Here is a 20,918-nt window from a genome sequence, read left to right on the forward strand (position 1 = left end):
CTGCCATGACCAACTGAAAATACTGGAAGGGTTTGGTGGGCAGTGTCCTTTGGTTTTGGAGTTGTAGTTCACCTACATCCAGAGATCACTGAGGACTCAAACAATGATGGATCTGGACCAAACTTGGCACGAATACTCAATATGCCCAAATGTGAACACTGGTAGAGTTTGGGGAAAATAGAATCTTGACATTTGGGAGTTGTAGTTGCTGGGATTTATAGTTCACCTACAATCACAGAGCATTCTGAACTGATAGAATTGGGCCAAACCTCCCACACAGAACCCTCATGTGGGCCACAGCAACATGCGGCAGGGGACGGCTAAAATAATAATAATAATAATAATAATAATAATAATAATAATAATAATAATAATGTGGTTTTCTGGCATTGTCTATTTCTGCCACTTCTGTGATTGTTTATTTGCATTTTGATTCTGTAGCCAACTTGTTGATGGCTGTTCAGAATCAGCAGCATCCACTATGGTCCTTTTTTCCTGGGTGTTGACCGAGCCAGGATAGACTTCGTTTTGGATTATTTTTCCATAATGCTAATGGGTTAGGTGCTCTTGGGTCCACTCCTCAGGGGAGAGGAGGTGGTTAGTGGGCCTGAGTGTGAGGTAGGCTTTGTATGTGAAGCTCCAATGTGAAGGTTGAACTTAATTTGTGTTATGGAAACCTTGTTCTTGCAAAGAGTGCAACCATATTATTTGGCTTTACAGAAAGGCCTCCAATGGAAGAGATAACCTTGGTCTGTGTGTTTGTGTTCTTTCTATCACTTTGCGCGACTGGTGTTGGGTCACACTGCTGTTGATAAGTTACTGTGCTATGAGGAGGGTCTTTTGGTAATAATCCCACTCACCCAACAGATACCCTCACTGATTGACTTTGCAAACTTCATGGCTAGTGCAACTATATTATTTGGCTTTACAGAAAAGCCTCCAATGGAAGAGATAACCTTGGTCTCTGTGTTTGTGTTCTTTCTATCACTTTGTGCGACTGGTGTTGGGTCACACTGCTGTTGATAAGTTACTGTGCTATGAGGAGGGTCTTTTGGTAATAATCCCACTCACCCAACAGATACCCTCACTGATTGACTTTGCAAACTTCATGGCTAGTGCAACCATATTATTTGGCTTTACAGAAAATCCTCCAATGGAAGAGATAACCTTGGTCTGTGTGTTTGTGTTCAATCCCTTTGTGCGACTGGTGTTGGGTTATGCTGCTGTTGATAAGTTACTGTGCTATGAGGAGGGTCTTTTGGTAATAAGCCCACTCACCCAACTGATACCCTCACTGATTGACTTTGCAAACTTCATGGCTACTCAATGCTAAACAAGCTTGCTAAATTGCAACATGCAGACAAGGGATCCTTCTCCCACCCTGGACATTTTTCCACTGGGTTATATACTGTGTTTACTCAATTATAAGCCGAGTTTTCAGCCCCTTTTTTAGGCTGAAAAAGCTCCCCTCGGCTTATACTCGAGTCAAGGTTATTTATTCTTTTACTCTGTTATTAGTATTATTTTATTACATGTATTATTTTACTCTATTATTATTATATTGACATTATTTTGCTCTATTATTATTCCTTTTGCAGTATTTTACCCTGTTATTATTATTACATTTATTATTTTAATCTATTTATTATTATTACATTTACAGTATTTTACCCTATTATTATTATTACATTTATTATTTTAATCTATTTATTATTATTATTATTATTACATTTAAAGTATTTTACCCTACTATTATTATTACATTTATTATTTTAATCTATTTATTATTATTATTATTATTACATTTACAGTATTTTACCCTGTTATTATTACTACATTTATAATTTTAATATATTTATTATTATTATTATTACATTTACAGTATTTTACCCTATGATTACTACATTTATTATTTTAATCTATTATTATTATTATTATTATTATTATTATTACATTTACAGTATTTTACCCTATTATTACTACATTTATTATTTTAGTATATTATTATTATTATTATTATTACATTTACAGTATTTTACCCTGTTATTACTACATTTATTATTTTAATCTATTATTATTATTATTACATTTACAGTATTTTACCCTGTTATTACTACATTTATTATTTTAATCTATTATTATTATTATTATTATTACATTTACAGTATTTTACCCTATTATTACTACATTTATTATTTTAGTCTATTATTATTATTATTATTACATTTACAGTATTTTACCCTATTATTACTACATTTATTATTTTAATCTAATTACTATTATTATTATTACATTTACAGTATTTTACCCTATGATTACTACATTTATTATTTTAATCTAATTACTATTATTATTATTACATTTACAGTATTTTACCCTATGATTACTACATTTATTATTTTAGTCTATTATTATTATTATTATTATTATTACATTTACAGTATTTTACCCTATTATTATTATTACATTTATTATTTTAATCTTATTATTATTATTATTACATTTACAGTATTTTACCCTATTATTATTACTACATTTATTATTTTAATCTATTTATTATTATTATTATTATTATTATTATTACATTTACAGTATTTTACCCTATTATTATTATTACATTTATTATTTTAATCTTATTATTATTATTATTATTATTACATTTACAGTATTTTACCCTATTATTATTATTACATTTATTATTTTAATCTAATTATTATTATTATTATTATTATATTTACAGTATTTTACCCTATTATTATTATTACATTTATTATTTTAATCTTATTATTATTATTATTATTATTATTATTATTTCATTTACAGTATTTTACCCTGTTATTACTCTATAATTACTGTTTTTATTGCATTTTCATTATTTTACTCTATTATTTTTATTATTTCAATAATAAGTACATTTACATAGAAGGAGGTTAGAATAATGGTTTAATAAGAGTTGGACAGTCTTATCTTAAATTACAGTTTTATGTAAATATTCAGAAACATTTAGCCTATTGATGCCCCAATTAATGTAACTTTATTGGTATCTATTTTTATTTTGAAATTGACCCATAGTGGATGCATTTCCCACCCTCGGCTTATACTCGAGTCAATACGTTTACGTGCCTCGGCTTATATTCAGGTCGTCTTATACTCGAGTATATACGGTACACTCAATTTGTTGGACTCATACCAGTTCCTATGAAGTTGCCATTAGCCACAGATACAGGCAAAAATTCAGGAGAGAATGCTGCTGGAACATAGCTAGGCTGCTTGGAAAACTCACAACAACCCAGGCTGTGATGTATCTACTAAAACGTTGGATGCAACAACACGGAATCCGTATTCCAGGCAACTCAAAGGCTGACTTTGTTATGAGCCTTGTTTACTTAACGTTGGATGCCAAAGCGTACCGGGAGCTCCCTTGCGTTGCGGAGCATTCTCTTCCAAAAAGGGAAAGGAAAGGAAGGCACGGAGGGACTCACCCACACACAGGATGTTGAAGCAGAAGCCGTGGCCAACGGATTTGTTCACCAGCTGGTCCGGCAAGCTGTCGAACCCGACGTGGCCAGAAAGAGGAACGGTGCGGCATCCTTCACCCTGGAAAGGGTTTAAAAATAAAGGCGTGCTCAGATTTACCCTCCAAATAAACAAAACAGAAAATCTATTTTTGGGCACTCTCTGGAAAACTCTCCTTTTGCAAAGGAAGCATGCCCACGGATGCATTCGTGGCGGCTGAAAAACCACGACGCAGACTTTTTGGTATCTCCCTCTAAGTCCATCCCTCCAGATGGAAACTGCAAACCAACACATTAAATAATACACAACAGTTTTCTAAGGCTGTAGGTAGAGCCAAGATACTTCAAAGGAGATGGCCATCTGTTGGGAGGGCTTTAATTATGTTATTACTGCATAAAGGCAGGAAGGGGTTGGACTTGATGCCCTTTGGAGTCTTATCCAGATCAGTAATGCTATGGTATGGATTTTAAACAGAGGCTGGATGGCCATCTGTAGGGAGGGTTTCGATTGGGTTATTCCTGCATGAAGGCAGGAAGGGGTTGGACTAGATTCCCTTTGAGGGTCTCATCCATGCAGCCTCTGTTAAAATCCATATCATAGAATCACTGAGTTGGAATGGACTCCCAAAGGGCATCTAGTTCAACCCTCTTCTGCTTTCATGCAGGAAAAGCACAATCAAAACCTTCCCGACAGATGGCCATCCAGCCTCTGTTTAAAATCCATATCACAGAACCATAGGATTGGAAGAGACCCCCAAAGGCCATCTAGTCCAACCTCCTTCTGCCTTCATGCAGGAAAAACACAAACAAAACCCTCCCGACAGATGGCCACGCAACTTCTGGTTAAAATCAATATCACAGAATCTGAATTGGAAGGGGTCCCCACAGTGCATCTAGTCCAACTCTCTTCTGCTTTCATGCAGGAAAAGCACAATCAAAACCTTCCCAACAGATGGCCATCCAACCTCTGTTTAAAACCCATATCACAGAATCATAGGATTGGAAGAGACCCCCCAGGGCTTCTAGTCCAATCCTCTTCTGCCTTCATGAATAAAAAGCACAAACAAAACCCTCCCGACAGATGGCAATGCAGCCTCTGTTTAAAATCCATATCACAGAATCACAGGATTGGAAGGAATCCCCAAAATGCATCTAGTCCAACCCCCTTCTGCCTTCATGCAGGAAAAGCACAATCAAATCCCTCCCAATGGATGGCCATTCAGCTTCTGTTTCAAAGCCTCTAAAGGAGGAGCTTCCTCTACACTTGGAGGCAGAGAATTCCACTGTTGCATAAGCATAGGCTGGATGGCCATCTGTCGAGAGTGCTTTAATTGTGTTTTCTTACATGGCAGATATGTTTGCACAGCACCCTGGTGCCTATATGGCTCAAAGGACGCTTTTAAAACATTGTTACCAAATAAGAAGAGCTTTAGTTAAATTGTCCATATTGCTATTACTTGTATTCATTTTTGATACGTTTGTCTCTATTGAGCAAAAGTTGATGCAACAACAACAACAATGTATTGTCGAAGGCTTTCATGGCTGGAATCACTGGGTTGTTGTAGGTTTTTTCGGGCTATGTGGCCATGGTCTAGAGGCATTCTCTCCTGACGTTTCACCTGCATCTATGGCAAGCATCCTCAGAGGTAGTGAGGACCTCACTACCTCTGAGGATGCTTGCCATAGATGCAGGCGAAACGTCAGGAGAGAATGCCTCTAGACCATGGCCATATAGCTCAAAGAAACCTACAACAACCCAACAACAACAATAATAATAACAACTTTGTAAGAACGAAGTCCAAGCTAGTTTTCATCTCTTTGTCTGCAAAGCTATGTTTGCTCCATTTCCTTCTCTATTGTCGGCAGCACCTTCAAGAAGTTTGGTCTCTTTATCAGTGCCAAATAGCGGTGCAACTGATGTGGTTGAGGAATGCAACCTTACACACCCAAGAAACCCATTCGCTCTCCAAGGCCTTGCAAGTTGCAAAACTTCAGCCTGACGTACATAAAATAAACAACCGAAGAATGGAAGAGAATAACGTAACTTTTGCAATGTTGGGTTCTTACAAACATGAACCGAAGTTGATGCAATTGAGAGAGAAGAATATAAAGGTAAATACAATACAAAAATCTGATTTAGTTCCACGGTGTAGACGCGCCCTTTCTTAATGCACATTGGAGGGGAATGAGCCCTCCTGCACTGGAACCCTTCCTATATCCAAGTGTTGCTATGAACTCTCTGAAGGGGGAAACATTACAGATGCTGAGCACCGGAAGTGGATGGCAATCGTCATGCTTCCGCTCCTGACGAAGGGGTGCAGGGCAAGCCACACTGGCTGGGAAATACATCCAATTATGAGAGGCCAATTATAGACGTTCCCACTGAGAAAGTTAATGCCGTGCTGGGTTTTCGATCTCCGGAGGAGCAGCAACCAAGGGTTTGCCCTTGGACCAAAAGTTTCCAGAAATGGATAGATGGATGGATGGATGGATGGATAGGTAGGTAGGTAGGTAGGTAGGTAGGTAGGTAGGTAGGTAGGTAGATAGATAGATAGATAGATAGATAGATAGATGGGTAGATAGATAGGCATACAGACAGATAGAAAAAATAGATGAAAAGATAGGTAGGTAGGTAGGTAGGTAGGTAGGAAAGAAAAATAAATACAAAGATAGATAAATAGAAAGGTAGATTGATAGTTAGATTAGAAGATAGGGATAAAAATAGAAAGATAGAAAGATAGAGAGATAGAGAGAGAGAAAGACCTAGCTAGGTAGGTAAGATAAATAGAAAGATAGATTGATCAATAGATAGATAAGGAGATAGATAGATAGATAGATAGATAGATAGATAGATGATAGATAGACCGACAGAGATAATAATAGAGAGATGGACAGAAAGACATGATAGAAATATAGGTAGATAGATAAGAAAGAAAAATAGATTAAAAGATAGATAGGTAGATGGATAGATAGATAGGAAAGAAAAATAAATATAAAGATAGATAAATAGAAAGATAGATAGATAGATAGATAGATAGATAGATAGATAGATGGTAGGCAGAGATAATTATAGAGAGATAGACAGAAAGACATGATGAAAATATAAGTAGAAAGATAGATAAGAAAGAAAAATAGATTAAAAGATAGGTAGGTAAGTAGCTAGGTAGATGGATGGATAGATAGATAGATAGATAGATAGATAGGAAAGAAAAATAAATACAAAGATAGATAAATAGAATGCTAGATTGATTGATAGATAAGAATGTGGAGATAAAAATAGAAAGATAGAAACATAGCTAGATAGATGATAGATAGATAGACAGATAGATAGATCGACATAGGTATGTAGGTAGGTAGGTAGGATAAATAGAAAGATAGATTGATCAATAGATAGATAAGGAGATAGATAGATTGACATAAATAAAAATAGAAACACAGATAGATAGATAGATAGATAGATAGATAGACAGAGATAATTATAGAGCGATAGACAGAAAGACATGATGAAAATATAGGTAGAAAGATAGATAAGAAAGAAAAATAAGATTAAAAGATAGGTAGGTAAGTAGCTAGGTAGATGGATAGATAGATAGGAAAGAAAAATAAATACAAAGATAGATAAATAGAATGCTAGATTGATTGATAGATAGATAAGAATATGGAGATAAAAATAGAAAGATAGAAACATAGCTAGATAGATAGATAGATAGATAGATGATAGATAGATAGATAGATGATAGATAGGGAAAAAATACAAAGATACATAAATAGAAAGGTAGATTGATAGATAGATACGAATATAGGGATAAAAATAGAAAGAAATATAGCTAAATAGATGATAGATAGATAGATAGATAGATAGATAGATAGATAGATAGTAAGTTTGCCCATGCCTGTCCTAGAGGATGCCAAGTGCCCTGTTCCTTGGTAAGTGGGTGTGTTTTAGGGATGAGAGGGCTGGTGCCTCACCCTCAATCTCAAAGCCCCCCAGGATCAAAGGAAAAGCTTCCAGAAGTGAGTTTGCTAAACAGAGCATTGCTGGCTTGCAACTAATATTCACATTTGTATTGTTCCTGCAATTGAAAGCTTCCTATGTTTTCCAAAGAGTTCAAAGTTGGGCAGAGCTTTGGAAAGAAGGATTGGGAACGTCGGAAAGCCTTGCTTCCCTTGCGAGACGGACTCCTTGGGTGCACACTCGGTTTAGTTGCAACCAGAACTTCCTGCCTTGTACTAAAAGGGAAAGACTTTGCATAATATTGGAAAATATATATATATATATATATATATATATATATATATATTGCTGTGGGTTTTCAAGTCGTTTCAGACTCACGACAACTTAATGGTGAAACTATCCTTCTCGGCAGGGTTTGTTCCGAGGCTGAGAGAGTGTGACTTTCCCAAAGCCAACCAAAGAGTTTCCAAAACTGAGTGGGGATCTAAATCTATTGGAAAATCCAAGATTCCAGCACTTGCAATACTCCCTTACTCTATGTTGCACCTTGTGAAAGGCATATGGATTCGCATTGCTTTCTGTTTTTCCCACGGCGTTTGCAGAGAAAGTCAAAAATACCTTTGGGAGCACGATGCCTTGATACGTGATCTCCCCACGTCTAGCAGCGAAGCGCAGGCCGCATCATCCCTTTCCCACAACTCCTGCCTTTGGCGTCCAAGAACAATCCACGCCATCTGGATTCACACTTTCTGACAGCTCTGAGCTCACTCGCTTTGAAGCCGTTCGCAACGGGCACCGAGAATGACAAGGCCATATTCCCCCATCCCCGCATCGTGTTCCTCCATGAAGCCAGCCCAGAAGACAGGCATTACAACATGGGTTGTTTTGGATCTTCCATGATGTGTGGCCATGTTCCAGCAGCATTCTCTCCTGATGTTTTGCCTGCATCTATGGATGACATCTGCAGAAATTCTGTTGGCAATGAAGAATTTGCAGTGTATTATACCTGGGGAATAATGCCCAAGGTGGGAGAAGGAAACCTTGTCTGTTTGAAGCAAGTGTGCATGCTGCAATTAGCAAGCTTGAATAGCATTGAGTAGCCGTGAAGCTGAAAAGTCAATCAGTGAGGGTATCTGCATAGAGGTAGCCTGGCTGTTGTTGCCTGGAGCCACCCTCTGTGGAATAATGCCCAGGGTGGGAGGGGAAAAAAACCCCTTGTCTGTTGAAACAAGTGTGAATGTTGCAATTAGCAAGCTTGAATTGGCATTCCACAGAGGGTGGCTCCAGGCAACAACATTCACAATTGTTTCAACAGACGAGGTTTTTTTTTCCCTCCCACCCTGGGCATTATTCCACAGAGGGTGGCTCCAGGCAACAACAGCCAGGCTACCTCTATGCAGATACTGATTGACTTTGCAGCTTCACGGCATTGTCTGTTGAAACAAGTGTGAATGTTGCAATTAGCAAGCTTGAATTGGCATTTCAGTAGCCATAAAGCTGCAAAGGCAATCAGTGAGGGTATCTGCATAGGGGGTAGCCTGTTGTTGCCTGGAGGCATCCTCTGGTTGGGAGTTGTTCACTGGCCCTTGATTGTTTGCCAATTAAACTTTATCCCCAGTCCCTGTTTGCACAACAAGCCACATTTTGCAAAATTTAATTATTGCGGGAACAGATAGTGACAGGAAATCTTCCAAACAGGGGCACAGACAGCAGAGGAAACTCCACAGGAGTGTTAACAATTTCCTATGTTATTCAAGGGCATAAACATATACGTGCACACACACACACACACATATGCACGCACACACACACAGTGGTACAGTGGGTTAAACCGCTGAGCTGCTGAACTTGCTAACCAAAAGGTCACAGGTTCGACTCTGGGGAGCAGGATGAGCTCCCATTGTTAGCCCCAGCTTCTGCCAACCTAGCAGTTTGAAAACATGCAAATGTGAGTAGATCAAAAGGTACTGCTCCAGCGGGAAGGTAATGGCACTCCGTGCAGTTATGCCGGCCACATGACCTTGGAGGTGTCTATGGACAATGCCGGCTCTTCAGCTTAGCATCGGAGATGAGCACCAGAGTCCCAGAGTCGGACACGACTGGACTTAATATCAAGAGAAAACCTTTACCTTAATATATATATGCATGCGTGCATGTATTCTTTGGGTACTATAGAGAAGGGTGAACACCTCCGTGATGTTTCCTTTGCTGTCTGTGTCCCTGTTCAAAAGATTTCACTTCACTTCCTGTCTTTGGCTTGATGTGCAAACAAGGATTGGGGATAGGGCTTCATTGGAGACCCCTTCTCCCCATGATAATAACTCCTCCAGGAATGGATGTCCCTTCCTTTCCCTTTAGTTTAGTTTACTAGTTATTTTATCTGGTTACATTATCTTGATGTGCAACTGTTTCTTCTGAAAGTAACATTGAGTTACAATATTTTGACCTGCAACTGTTTATTCTGAAAGGCTATCAACTAAATGTTCTGGCTACCAGTATTAAAAAACTCTAAAATCAAAACAACAAAACAGCAGAGGGAAAACAATCAGGGACATCTAATCACCCCTCAACAAAAGATTGCTCCAGGCACTGCCAGGCTATCAAATGCTAATCAAGGTGGTCAGTTGAAACATTTCCACCTAGCTCCAGCAGACAAGAGTCCTTTGTCCCACCCTGGTCTTTCCACAGATATATAAACCCATTTTCCTAGTTCCAACAGACCTCACTACCTCCGAGGATGCTTGCCATAGATGCAGGCGAAACGTCAGGAGAGAATGCCTCTAGAACATGGCCGTACAGCCCGAAAAAACCGGCTTTGGCTTAGAAATGGAGATGAGCAGCAACCCACAGAGTTGAACACAACTGGACTTAATATCAGGGAAAACTTTTACTTTTTAATAATATATATACATATATTGATATTAGAATGTAGTAATACTATAGGAGCCTGGGATGTGTAGTTTGGTAAGGACAGCAGGAGCTCACCCCACTCCCCAGATTCAAACCGACAACGTATTGTCGAAGGCTTTCATGGCTGGAATCACTGGGTTGTTGTAGGTGTTGTTGGGCTATGTGGCCATGGTCTAGAGGCATTCTCTCCTGACGTTTCGCCTGCATCTATGGCAAGCATCCTCAGAGGTAGTGAGGTCTGTTGGAACTAGGAAAATAGGTTTATATATCTGTGGAATGACCAGGGTGAGACAAAGAACTCAACAGCACAACAACAGAGAGGAAACAAACAAGGACATCTAATCACCTTTCAACAAAAGATTGCTCCAGGCACTATCAGGACATTATATGCTAATCAAGGTGGTCAGTTGAAACATTCACACCTAGGTTGTTGTAGGTTTTTTTGGGCTATATGGCCATGGTCTAGAGGCATTCTCTCCTGACGTTTCGCCTGCATCTATGGCAAGCATCCTCAGAGGTAGTGAGGTCTGTTGGAACTAGGAAAATGGGTTTATATATCTGTGGAATGACCAGGGTGAGACAAAGAACTCAACAGCACAACAGCAGAGAGGAAACAAACAAGGACATCTAATCACCACTCAACAAAAGATTGCTCCAGGCAATTTCAGGCCATTAGATGCTAATCAAGGTGGTTAGTTGAAACATTCACACCTAGCTCCAGCAGACAAGAGTCCTTTGTCCCACCCTGGTCTATCCACAGATATATAAACCCATTTTCCTAGTTCCAACAGACCTCACTACCTCTGTGGATGCTTGCCATAGATGCAGGTGAAACGTCAGGAGAGAATGCCTCTACAACATGGCCATATAGCCTGAAAAAACCTACAACAACCCTAACTAAATGTAACTTCCAAAATAAACAGTTGCAGGTCAAAATATTTACTATAAGAGTAGGACAAATTACTTTTTAGAGGTAACTTTCCAAGAATGCAAGAAGAAAAAAGGGGATTGTTGCCGGACCTTTAAGATTAACTGGTGTTTATTTCAGCGTGGGCTTTCGTGGCAATATAGACCCACTTCTTTGCATGCAGTGCAGAGTGATAATCAAGCCCCGGGTTACAAGGCACATTTATGCAGGATTTAAGAGGATCCAGGATATAAAAGGATCCCAAAAATGTGCCACTTTGATTTTTTTTATCGTGTCAGGAGTGACTTGAGAAACTGCAAGTCGCTTCTGGTATAAGAGAATTGGCTGTCTGCAAGGACGTTGCCCAGGGGATGCCCGGATGATTTGATGCTTTTTTATCATCCTTGTGGGAGGCTTCTCTCATGTCCCTGCATGAGGAGCTGGAGCTGATAGAGGGAGCTCATCCGCCTCTCCCCGAATTCGAACCTGCAACCCATCAGTCCTCAGTCCTGCCGGCACAGGGGTTTAACCCACTGCGCCACTTTGATACCCTGATACTATTAAATCCTGCATAAATGTGCCTAGAATATCACACTGCATTGCATCCGGAGAAGTGGGTCTATATCGCCACGAAAGCTCACGCTGAAATAAACACCAGTTAATCTTAAAGGTCCTGCAGCAATGTTCTTTTTTCTCCTTCCTTTTTTGGAAAGTCATTGCTATAAAGTAATTCGTCCTACTATTATAGTAAATATTTGACATGCAACTGTTTATTTCGAAAGGAACTAAATGTTACTTTCAGAGGAAACAGTTTCAGGTCAAAATATTTACTATAAGAGTAGGACAAATTACTTTTTAGCGGTAACTTTCCAAGAGTGCAAGAAGAAAAAAAGGGATCGTTGTCGGGCCTTTAAGATTAACTGGTGTTTATTTCAGCGTGGGCTTTCGTGGCAATATAGACCCACTTCTTTGCATGCAGTACAGAGTGATAATCAAGCCCCGGGTTACAAGGCACATTTATGCAGGATTTAAGAGGATCCAGGATATAAAAGGATCCCAAAACTATGCTACATTGATACCCTGATGCCATTAAATCCTGCATAAATGTGCCTAGAATATCACACTGCGTTGCATCCGGAGAAGTGGGTCTATATTGCCACGAAAGCTCATGCTGAAATAAACACCAGTTAATCTTAAAGATCCTGCAGCAATCTCTTTTTTTCTCCTTCCCTTTTTGGAAAGTCATTGCTACAAAGTAATTCATCCTACTATTATAGTAAATATTTGACGTGCAACTGTTTATTTCAAAAGAAACTAAATGTTACTTTCAAAATAAACAGTTGCAGGTCGAAATATTTACTATAAGAGTAGGACAAATTACTTTTTAGCGGTAACTTTCCAGGAGAGCAAGAAGAAAAAAGGGATCGTGGCCGGACCTTTAAGATTAACTGGTGTTTATTTCAGCATGGGCTTTCGTGGCAATATAGACCCACTTCTTTGCATGCAGTGCAGAGTGATAATCAAGCCCCGGGTTACAAGGCACATTTATGCAGGATTTAAGAGGATCCAGGATATAAAAGGATCCCAAAACTATGCTACATTGATACCCTGATGCCATTAAATCCTGCATAAATGTGCCTAGAATATCACACTGCGTTGCATCCGGAGAAGTGGGTCTATATCGCCACGAAAGCTCATGCTGAAATAAACATCAGTTAATCTTAAAGGTCCTGCAGCAATCTCTTTTTTTTCTCCTTCCCTTTCTGGAAAGTCATTGCTACAAATAATTTGTCCTACTATTATATTAAATATTTGATGTGCAACTGTTTATTTCGAAAGGAACTAAATGTTACTTTCAGAGGAAACAGTTGAAAATCACAATATTGCCCTAATATTTCATGGCTGTTGATAGTATTTGAAATGCACAGAATAACAACACAAAAAGGCACAAAATACGTGATGCAAGCTTTCCAACCCTCATTAGCTTCTTTTTCAGGCAAACATGATACAGAACTCATACAGGAAAAAGAACATTGAGGATGTTAAGAGTCACTGGCCTACATTTTGTCTCCGAGGTTGTCAGTTAAGGTGGTCTGGAAGAATCCCAAGCATATCTTGAATCTATGCGCATTAGGAATAAAAGGCAATAAAAGATAAATAGTACCAAATTTAATCTATTTGCTGGTTTTATTACCTGCCTTTATGGCCCTTTGTTTATAGTACGCACATTGTCGTGCATTGGGATCCCTTTGGTCCACCTTAACCGACATCAGAAGCATCATCAGAGGTAAAATATCTTGCTTTTCCTATATCCTTTTTTAATATGATTTTTTTCAAACCCTGGAAAGCTTGCCTGACATCTTTGGTGGGAATTTTGCTTCCAAATTCCTTTAGCATCAATGTACAGAAAGCAATGCATCGCCTTTCCCCAAATTGGAAGCTCTCCCTTTAGAAAGTACAATAGCAAAGACTCTTGCATTAATAATCTATCCAGTGCGTCATGGAGCCATTGCCTTTGTTCATACCTCAGCTGATGGAGTTTGGGGAAAACAATTCCATGCAGCTGTTTCTCTTTCGAATTTCATTACTCAAGGACCGCGACTTGTGAATCTAAAGGCAACGGGTTTCACTGGATTTTGGAAACTAAGCCAAATTGGTCTTGGTTCATATTTGGATAGGAAACCCTCAATGAGTACTACCTCTGAGTATCTCTTGCCTAAGAAAACCTTAGGAACAACTTGAAGGCATACACAAACGCATCCAAGGAAGCCTGGCATATTTGCAACTGGCTTTATTGACATTTCTCGTGTCAGATTTCTATCCCTTTATTATGATTATCTTTATTTATACCCTTGCATAAGCCTAAAACCAAAGAGAAAACCAAAGTGTGCTTCCAGCACTCACCAGCCAATCCCTCTGCAATGCCAGAAATACAGCTTAATGGTGTTGAGCATTTCCGCTCCCTTGGCAGCCACCTCTCCACAAAAGTCAACACTGGCACTGAAATACAACACCGCCTGAGCTCGGCAAGTGCAGCATTCCTCCGAATGAGCTCTGCGAGTGCAGCTTTTTTCTGAATGAAGCACAGAGTATTGTCGAAGGCTTTCATGGCTGGAATCACTGGGCTGTTGTAGGTTTTTTTGGGCTATATGGCCATGTTCTAGAGGCAGTCTCTCCTGACGTTTCACCTGCATCTATGGCAAGCATCTATGGCAAGCACCCTATTGGAAGTCCCCAGTGTCAAGACCCTGCGTCTAATGGCAACCAGACGCAGAGCCTTCACAGCAGTGGCGCCATCTCTCTGGAATGCTCTGCCACCTGAAGTTCGTGCCCTGCGGGACTTACCAGCTTTCCACAGGGCATGGAAGACATACCTGTTCCGACAGGCTTTTAATGTTTGATACTGTTGTTTTTAAATTGTTTTAAATTGCTCTTAAACTTTGTTAGATTTTAGCTATCCTTGTAAGCCACTCCGAGCCCCAGGGGAGTGGCGGCATATAAGTTTAAATAATAAATAAATAAAATAAATAAATATATACACACAAAGCACATATACACAGACTGAGCCACAGCAACACATGGCAGGGGATGGCTAGTGTATGTATGTATGTATGTTATGTATGTACACACACATACACACATCCTGTTGTAATTACTTAAGATTTGGAAACTATCTGGAAGCTAATAAGGGTCGTTCATGGCTGAGAACAGAGCGAAATCCAGGCCTCACCCTTCCAAACAATACTTTTAGAGCTTTAATAATAATACTTTGAATATGTTTTTTATGGATTTTAATTGTGATTTTTAAAAATACTGTTTGTTTATATTGAATCCTGTTTCAAAGTTTGTATATTGGTAATTTTTTTTAATTGTCTGCTGATGCTTTTATGTCAAGCCACTTTGAGTCTCCTTCGGGTGAGATAAAGCAGCGCATAAATAAATATAATAATGATCATAATTTTATTTCTTACCAGCCTCTCCTTGTGACTCAAGGCAGGTCACAGCATAGTGAAAACACGCAAACATTGCAAAAAAAAAAATCTATATTAAAATGTTGTTCTATAAAAAAAATACATATTAAAACGTGTTTCTATGGGTGGCTCTACACTGTGGAATCAATGCAGTTTGGCACTACCTGGCTCAATGCTATAGAATCCTGGGAATTGTAGTTTGTTGACAGCACCCTTTGTTGGAGGGGGCTAAAGGCCTTGTGAAACTACAACTCCAACAATCCCATGCAGTTAATGTGTGGTCAAGCAGCTCACATGCAACCTTTGATGCTGGTCCTATCAAGTCAGATTACATCGATCCTCTTCCTGAGCCTTTGTGACTCCGTCTATCCCAAAATACTCATGGATGCAAAGGTCAGGTCTTGCCATTCCATAGCATCCCTTTTAATGTATTGTCGAAGGCTTTCATGGCCGGAATCACTGGGTGGTTGTAGGTTTTTTTGGGCTATATGGCCATGGTCTAGAGGCATTTTCTCCTGACGTTTCGCCTGCATCTATGGCAAGCATCCTAAGGATGCTTGCCATAGATGCAGGCGAAACGTCAGGAGAAAATGCCTCTAGACCATAGCCATATAGCCCAAAAAAACCCACAACAACCCATCCCTTTTAACTTTTAAGGAATTGGCAAGCTTAAGAAAAATCCTAGGGAATCCATGGGGTTGCTGTCAGTCATAAGGTGACTTGAAAGCATGCACACATCTATCTCCATCATCTGTAGGCCGTCATCGAGTTACAAACATCTGACTTGCAAATGACTCCTAGTTAAGGACAGGATTGAGGCAATAGGAAGTGAGAGGAATCCACCTTTAAGAAGGGATTTCCATTCCTGGAAGGGTGATTATTGGGGCAAAAGGGGTCTCCAATGAAGCTTGATCCCCAGACTTTGTTTCCACAATAAGCCACATTTTGCAAAATTCAATCATCAGAAAGTGAGGGACATCTCCTGAACAGGGGTACTAAAAGCAAAGTAAACAACACAGGGGTGTGAACCTTCCCCTATGCAATGCAAAAGATAGATAGATAGATAGATAGATAGATAGATAGATAGATAGATAGATAGATATGATAGATGGATGGATGGACAGATATAGATGAGAGGGCTGATAGAGAGATGAATATGATAGATAGACAGACAGACAGACAGACAGACAGACAGATAGATAGATAGATAGGAGATAGGCCTGGTAGAGAGGTGAATATGATAGATGGATGGATGGATGGATGTGAGATAGGACTGGTAGAGAGATGGGATAGATAGATAGATAGATAGATAGATAGATAGATAGATAGATAAATAGATAGATAGATAGATAGATGTGAGATAGGGCTGAAAGAGAGATGAATATGATGGATGGGTGGATAGATAGATGTGAGATAGAGCTGGTAGAGAGGTGAATATGATGGATGGATGGATGGATGGATGGATGGATGGATGGATGGATGGATGGATAGACAGACAGACAGACAGATAGATAGATGTGAGATAGGGTTGGTAGAGAGATGAATTGGATGGATGGATGGATGATCGATAGATAGATAGATAGATAGATGTGAGATAAGGCTGGTAGAGAGATGAGATGGGATGGGATAGATAGATAGATGAGAGATGGGGCTGATTGAGAGATTACTAAAATAGATAGATAGACAGATAGATGTTTATTGATTAGTCCCCTGACCTTATCACCAATGAAAGACACACAGACAAATAGGTACTAATTACTATCCTACAACTCCTGTAATAGTTTGCACTCTTCTGTACTGATAGATAGATAGATAGATAGATAGATAGACAGTCACACTTCCAAAATGTCCCTGTTCCAACTTATATACAAATCCAACTTATATACAATCCATGGACATGATTATGTTCGTAACTTGGGGACGACCTGCCTATTTTCCATTGCACATGCCCCGTTTTAATGTCCGATCCCAGCGTTCCTGCAATCGTATCCAATGCCTGTCCTTTGGAACACAAAGAGAAATCTCCTTCTCTTGTCTGTACGGAGCGCCGCTTGCTCTCATCGTAGCAGGAAACCCATGCCTGACAAAGCGCAGGTGCGCATGGGCCTCATAGGGCTCATGGGGAGGGGGGGCACAGTCCCTGCGCACTGATCCACGATTGTTGTGCCGAAAGTGCCACGGTTACGTTGAAAGGAAGATGCCAATAAACGAGCGGTCAACCACCTTGCACACAACAGGCCTCAATCCACACCAATGGAGCCCCAAATACACCAAGGGGGTGCTTGCCATGGCCTGGTTGGCCCCAGTTCACCCTCTGGGTTGGCCCCAGTTCATCCCAGTCTGCAATATGACACCTGGTGGCTTGATGGACCCATGGAGGGCTTGCTGTCCTCATCAACCTTGTTTTCAGTGAGAAGCCCCACCTCCAACCTCAGGCCTGGACTTTGGAAGACTCTCCCCTGAAAAGCACCCCTTCCTTCCTTCCTTCCTTCCTTCCTTCCTTCCTTCCTTCCTTCCTTCCTTCCTCACATTCCTCCTTCTTTCTCTCCTTCCTTCCTTCCTCACATTCCTCCTTCTTTCTCTCCTTCCTTCCTCCTTCTTTTTCTTCCTTCCTTCCTTCCTTCCTTCCTTCCTCACATTCCTCCTTCTTTCTCTCCTTCCTTCCTTCCTCACATTCCTCCTTCTTTCTCTCCTTTCTTCCTTCCTCACATTCCTCCTTCTTTCTCTCATTCCTTCCTTCCTTCCTTCCTCACATTCCTCCTTCTTTCTCTCCTTCCTTCCTTCCTCACATTCCTCCTTATTTCTTTCTTTCCTTCCTTCCTCACATTCCTCCTTCTTTCTCTCCTTCTTCCCTCACATTCCTCCTTCTTTCTCTCCTTCCTTCCTTCCTCACATTCCTCCTTCTTTCTCTCCTTCCTTCCTTCCTCCTTCTTTCTCTTCCTTCCTTCCTTCCTTCCTTCCTTCCTCACATTCCTCCTTCTTTCTCTCCTTCCTTCCTTCCTCACATTCCTCCTTCTTTCTCTCCTTTCTTCCTTCCTCACATTCCTCCTTATTTCTTTCTTTCCTTCCTTCCTTCCTCACATTCCTCCTTCTTTCTCTCCTTCCTCCCTCACATTCCTCCTTCTTTCTCTCCTTCCTTCCTTCCTCACATTCCTCCTTCTTTCTCTCCTTCCTTCCTTCCTCCTTCTTTCTCTTCCTTCCTTCCTTCCTTCCTCACATTCCTCCTTCTTTCTCTCCTTCCTTCCTTCCTTCCTTCCTTCCTTCCTCACATTCCTCCTTCTTTCTCTCCTTTCTTCCTTCCTCACATTCCTCCTTCTTTCTCTCATTCCTTCCTTCCTTCCTTCCTCACATTCCTCCTTCTTTCTCTCCTTCCTTCCTTCCTCACATTCCTCCTTATTTCTTTCTTTCCTTCCTTCCTTCCTTCCTCACATTCCTCCTTCTTTCTCTCCTTCCTCCCTCACATTCCTCCTTCTTTCTCTCCTTCCTTCCTTCCTTTTTTCTCCCATTCTTCCTTCCTTTCTCCCCTCCTCCTTCCTTCCTTCTTTCCTCTTTATCACCTTCCATTACTCCTCTCTCCCTCCTTTTCTTCCTTCCTCCGCTTCCTCCTTCCCTTCATCCTCTCTCATTCTTTCCTTCCTCTTCATCCCTTCTTTTTTCTCACATGCTTCCTCTCTCCCTTCTTTTCTTCCTTCCTTCCTCCCCTTCCTTACTTCCTTTTTATCTCCTTCCTCTCTTCTTTTTCTTCTCTTCCTTCATTCCTCCCTCCACTTCCTCCTTTTTTCTTCCTTTCTTCATTTCTCCTCTTCCTCCCTTCCTTCTTTTCTTCCTTTCTATGCCTTCCTCCTCCCTCTCTGCTTTTCTTCCTATCTTCACCCTCCTCTGTCCCTCATCTTTCCTTCCTCCCTCCCTTTTCCCTCTTCCTCCCTCCCTCCCTTTTCCTCTTCCTCCCATCTTTCCTTCCTATTTCCTGTTCCTTCCTTTCTCCTCTTCCTTCTTGTTTCTCTCCTTCCTTCATTCCTTCCTCCTCTTCTGCCTCCCTCCCTCCTTTTTTCCTTCCTTCCTCTTTGTCCCCCTTCCTTTTCTCTCTCTCACATCCTTCCTTCATCCCTTCCTTTCTTCTTCCTTTCTATCTCTTCCTCCTCCCTCCCTCCTTTTAATTCCTTTCTCCCCTTCCTTCCTCCGCTTTTCCTTCCTTCTCTTATCCTCCTCCTCCCATCTTTCCTCCCTCCCTCCCTCCCTCCCTTTTTTCTTCCTTTTTCCTCTTCCTTCCTCCTTCTTTTCCCTTCCCTTCTCCCTCCTTCTTTCTCTCCTCCCTCCCTTCCTTCCTATCTCCCTTCTTTTCTTCCCTTCCTCTTTCTTTCTCTCCTCCCTCTCTCCCTTCTTTCCTTCCTATTTCCTCTTCCTTTCTTCTTTTTTCCTTCCTTTCTCCTTGTTCTTCCTTTCTCCTCTTCCTTCTTGTTTCTCTCCTTCCTTCCTTCCTTCCTTCCTTCCTCCTCTTCTGCCTCCCTCCCTCCTTTTTTCCTTCTCTTATCCTCTTCCTCCCACCTTTCCTCCCTCCCTTTTGTCTTCCTTTATCCTCTTCCTTTCTTTTTCCTCTTCCTTCCTCCTCTTTTTTCCTTCCCTTCTCCTTGTCCTTCCTCTCTCCCCTTCCTCCTTCTTTCTCTCCTCCCTCCCTCCCTTGCCCATCCCTTCCCAAAGCCCTTCTTCTCCACAATCCCTCCCCACAATCCTTTTGCAAACCCCCAAATGGGACTTCCTCCTCCTTTTCCTCCCTTCCTGCAGTAGCAGCATCCTTTCCTTTGGAGGGGCGGGCAAGCGGGGTGGGGTGGGGGGCACACAATGGGCATCCATCCTTCCCTCTTTCCCATCCTTCCCTCCTTCCTTCCCCTTGCACTCACCACTTGCCGGGCGATCTCGGTGGCCGCCATGGCCCCTTCCTCCCCTTCCTCTTCCTCTTCCCCTCCTTCCTCTTCCTCCTCGCCCAGCCAGGCTCCGGAGGCGAGGAAAGCAGGGCCGGGCCACTGCGGCAACGGGGGAAAGAGGGAAAGAAGGAAGGAAGGAAGGAAAAAGAGAGAGAGAGAAGGAAGGAGGAGAAAGAGGAGAGCGCGCCTTGCAGAGAACCCAATTGAGAGAGAGAGAGAGAGAGAGAGAGAGAGAGAATGAGAGAGGAAACCAGGCGTGGAAGGAGGGAGGGAGGGGACCCGGCACACAAGGCAGGGAAAGAGGGAAGGAGAGAAAGAAAGAGAGAGAGAGAGAGAAGCAGCCCCTCCCCTCCCCTCCCTCGCTTCCTCTGGGCTCCTCCCGTTGCCTTTGCGAAGGCGGGCGCTTCCAAGGCTCCCTCCCCTCTCCAAGCTTCAAAGGCAGCAGAGAAAGAGAGAAAGGAAGGCAGCCAGAGAGATGCTGCTAGCTTCTATTGCATTGCATTATATGTAGAAATATATATTGCATATATTATATTGCATTGGAGTGCATTGAATTATAGGTTCTGTTGCACTGCATTATATGTAGAAATATATATTGCATATATTATATTGCATTGGAGTGCATTGAATTATAGGTTCTGTTGCACTGCATTATATGTAGAAATATATATTGCATATATTATATTGCATTGGAGTGCATTGAATGACATTATTTTATATATTACATATTATATTACA

The 20,918-nt window shown here is 40.9% G+C and overlaps 1 protein-coding gene across 4 annotated transcripts in view; it reads right to left on the bottom strand.

Annotated features, from left to right (window-relative positions):
* SEPTIN6 (septin 6) overlaps positions 1–20,528 on the bottom strand; it is a 77,041-nt gene extending 56,513 nt beyond the window's left edge. For all 4 annotated transcript variants that reach the window (XM_060756026.2, XM_060756024.2, XM_060756025.2 and 1 more), the window contains exons 1-2: positions 20,157–20,528; positions 3,483–3,597 (exon numbers count right to left, since the gene is read on the bottom strand). In XM_060756026.2, coding sequence (XP_060612009.1) covers positions 3,483–3,597; positions 20,157–20,186 — 145 coding nt within the window. In that variant the 5' untranslated portion in view covers positions 20,187–20,528. The remainder of the gene's footprint in view (positions 1–3,482; positions 3,598–20,156) is intronic.
* Between the last annotated feature and the right edge of the window lie 390 nt (positions 20,529–20,918).

This window comes from Anolis sagrei, chromosome 10, assembly GCF_037176765.1.
Source record: "Anolis sagrei isolate rAnoSag1 chromosome 10, rAnoSag1.mat, whole genome shotgun sequence".
Taxonomy (NCBI): Eukaryota; Metazoa; Chordata; class Lepidosauria; order Squamata; family Dactyloidae; genus Anolis; species Anolis sagrei.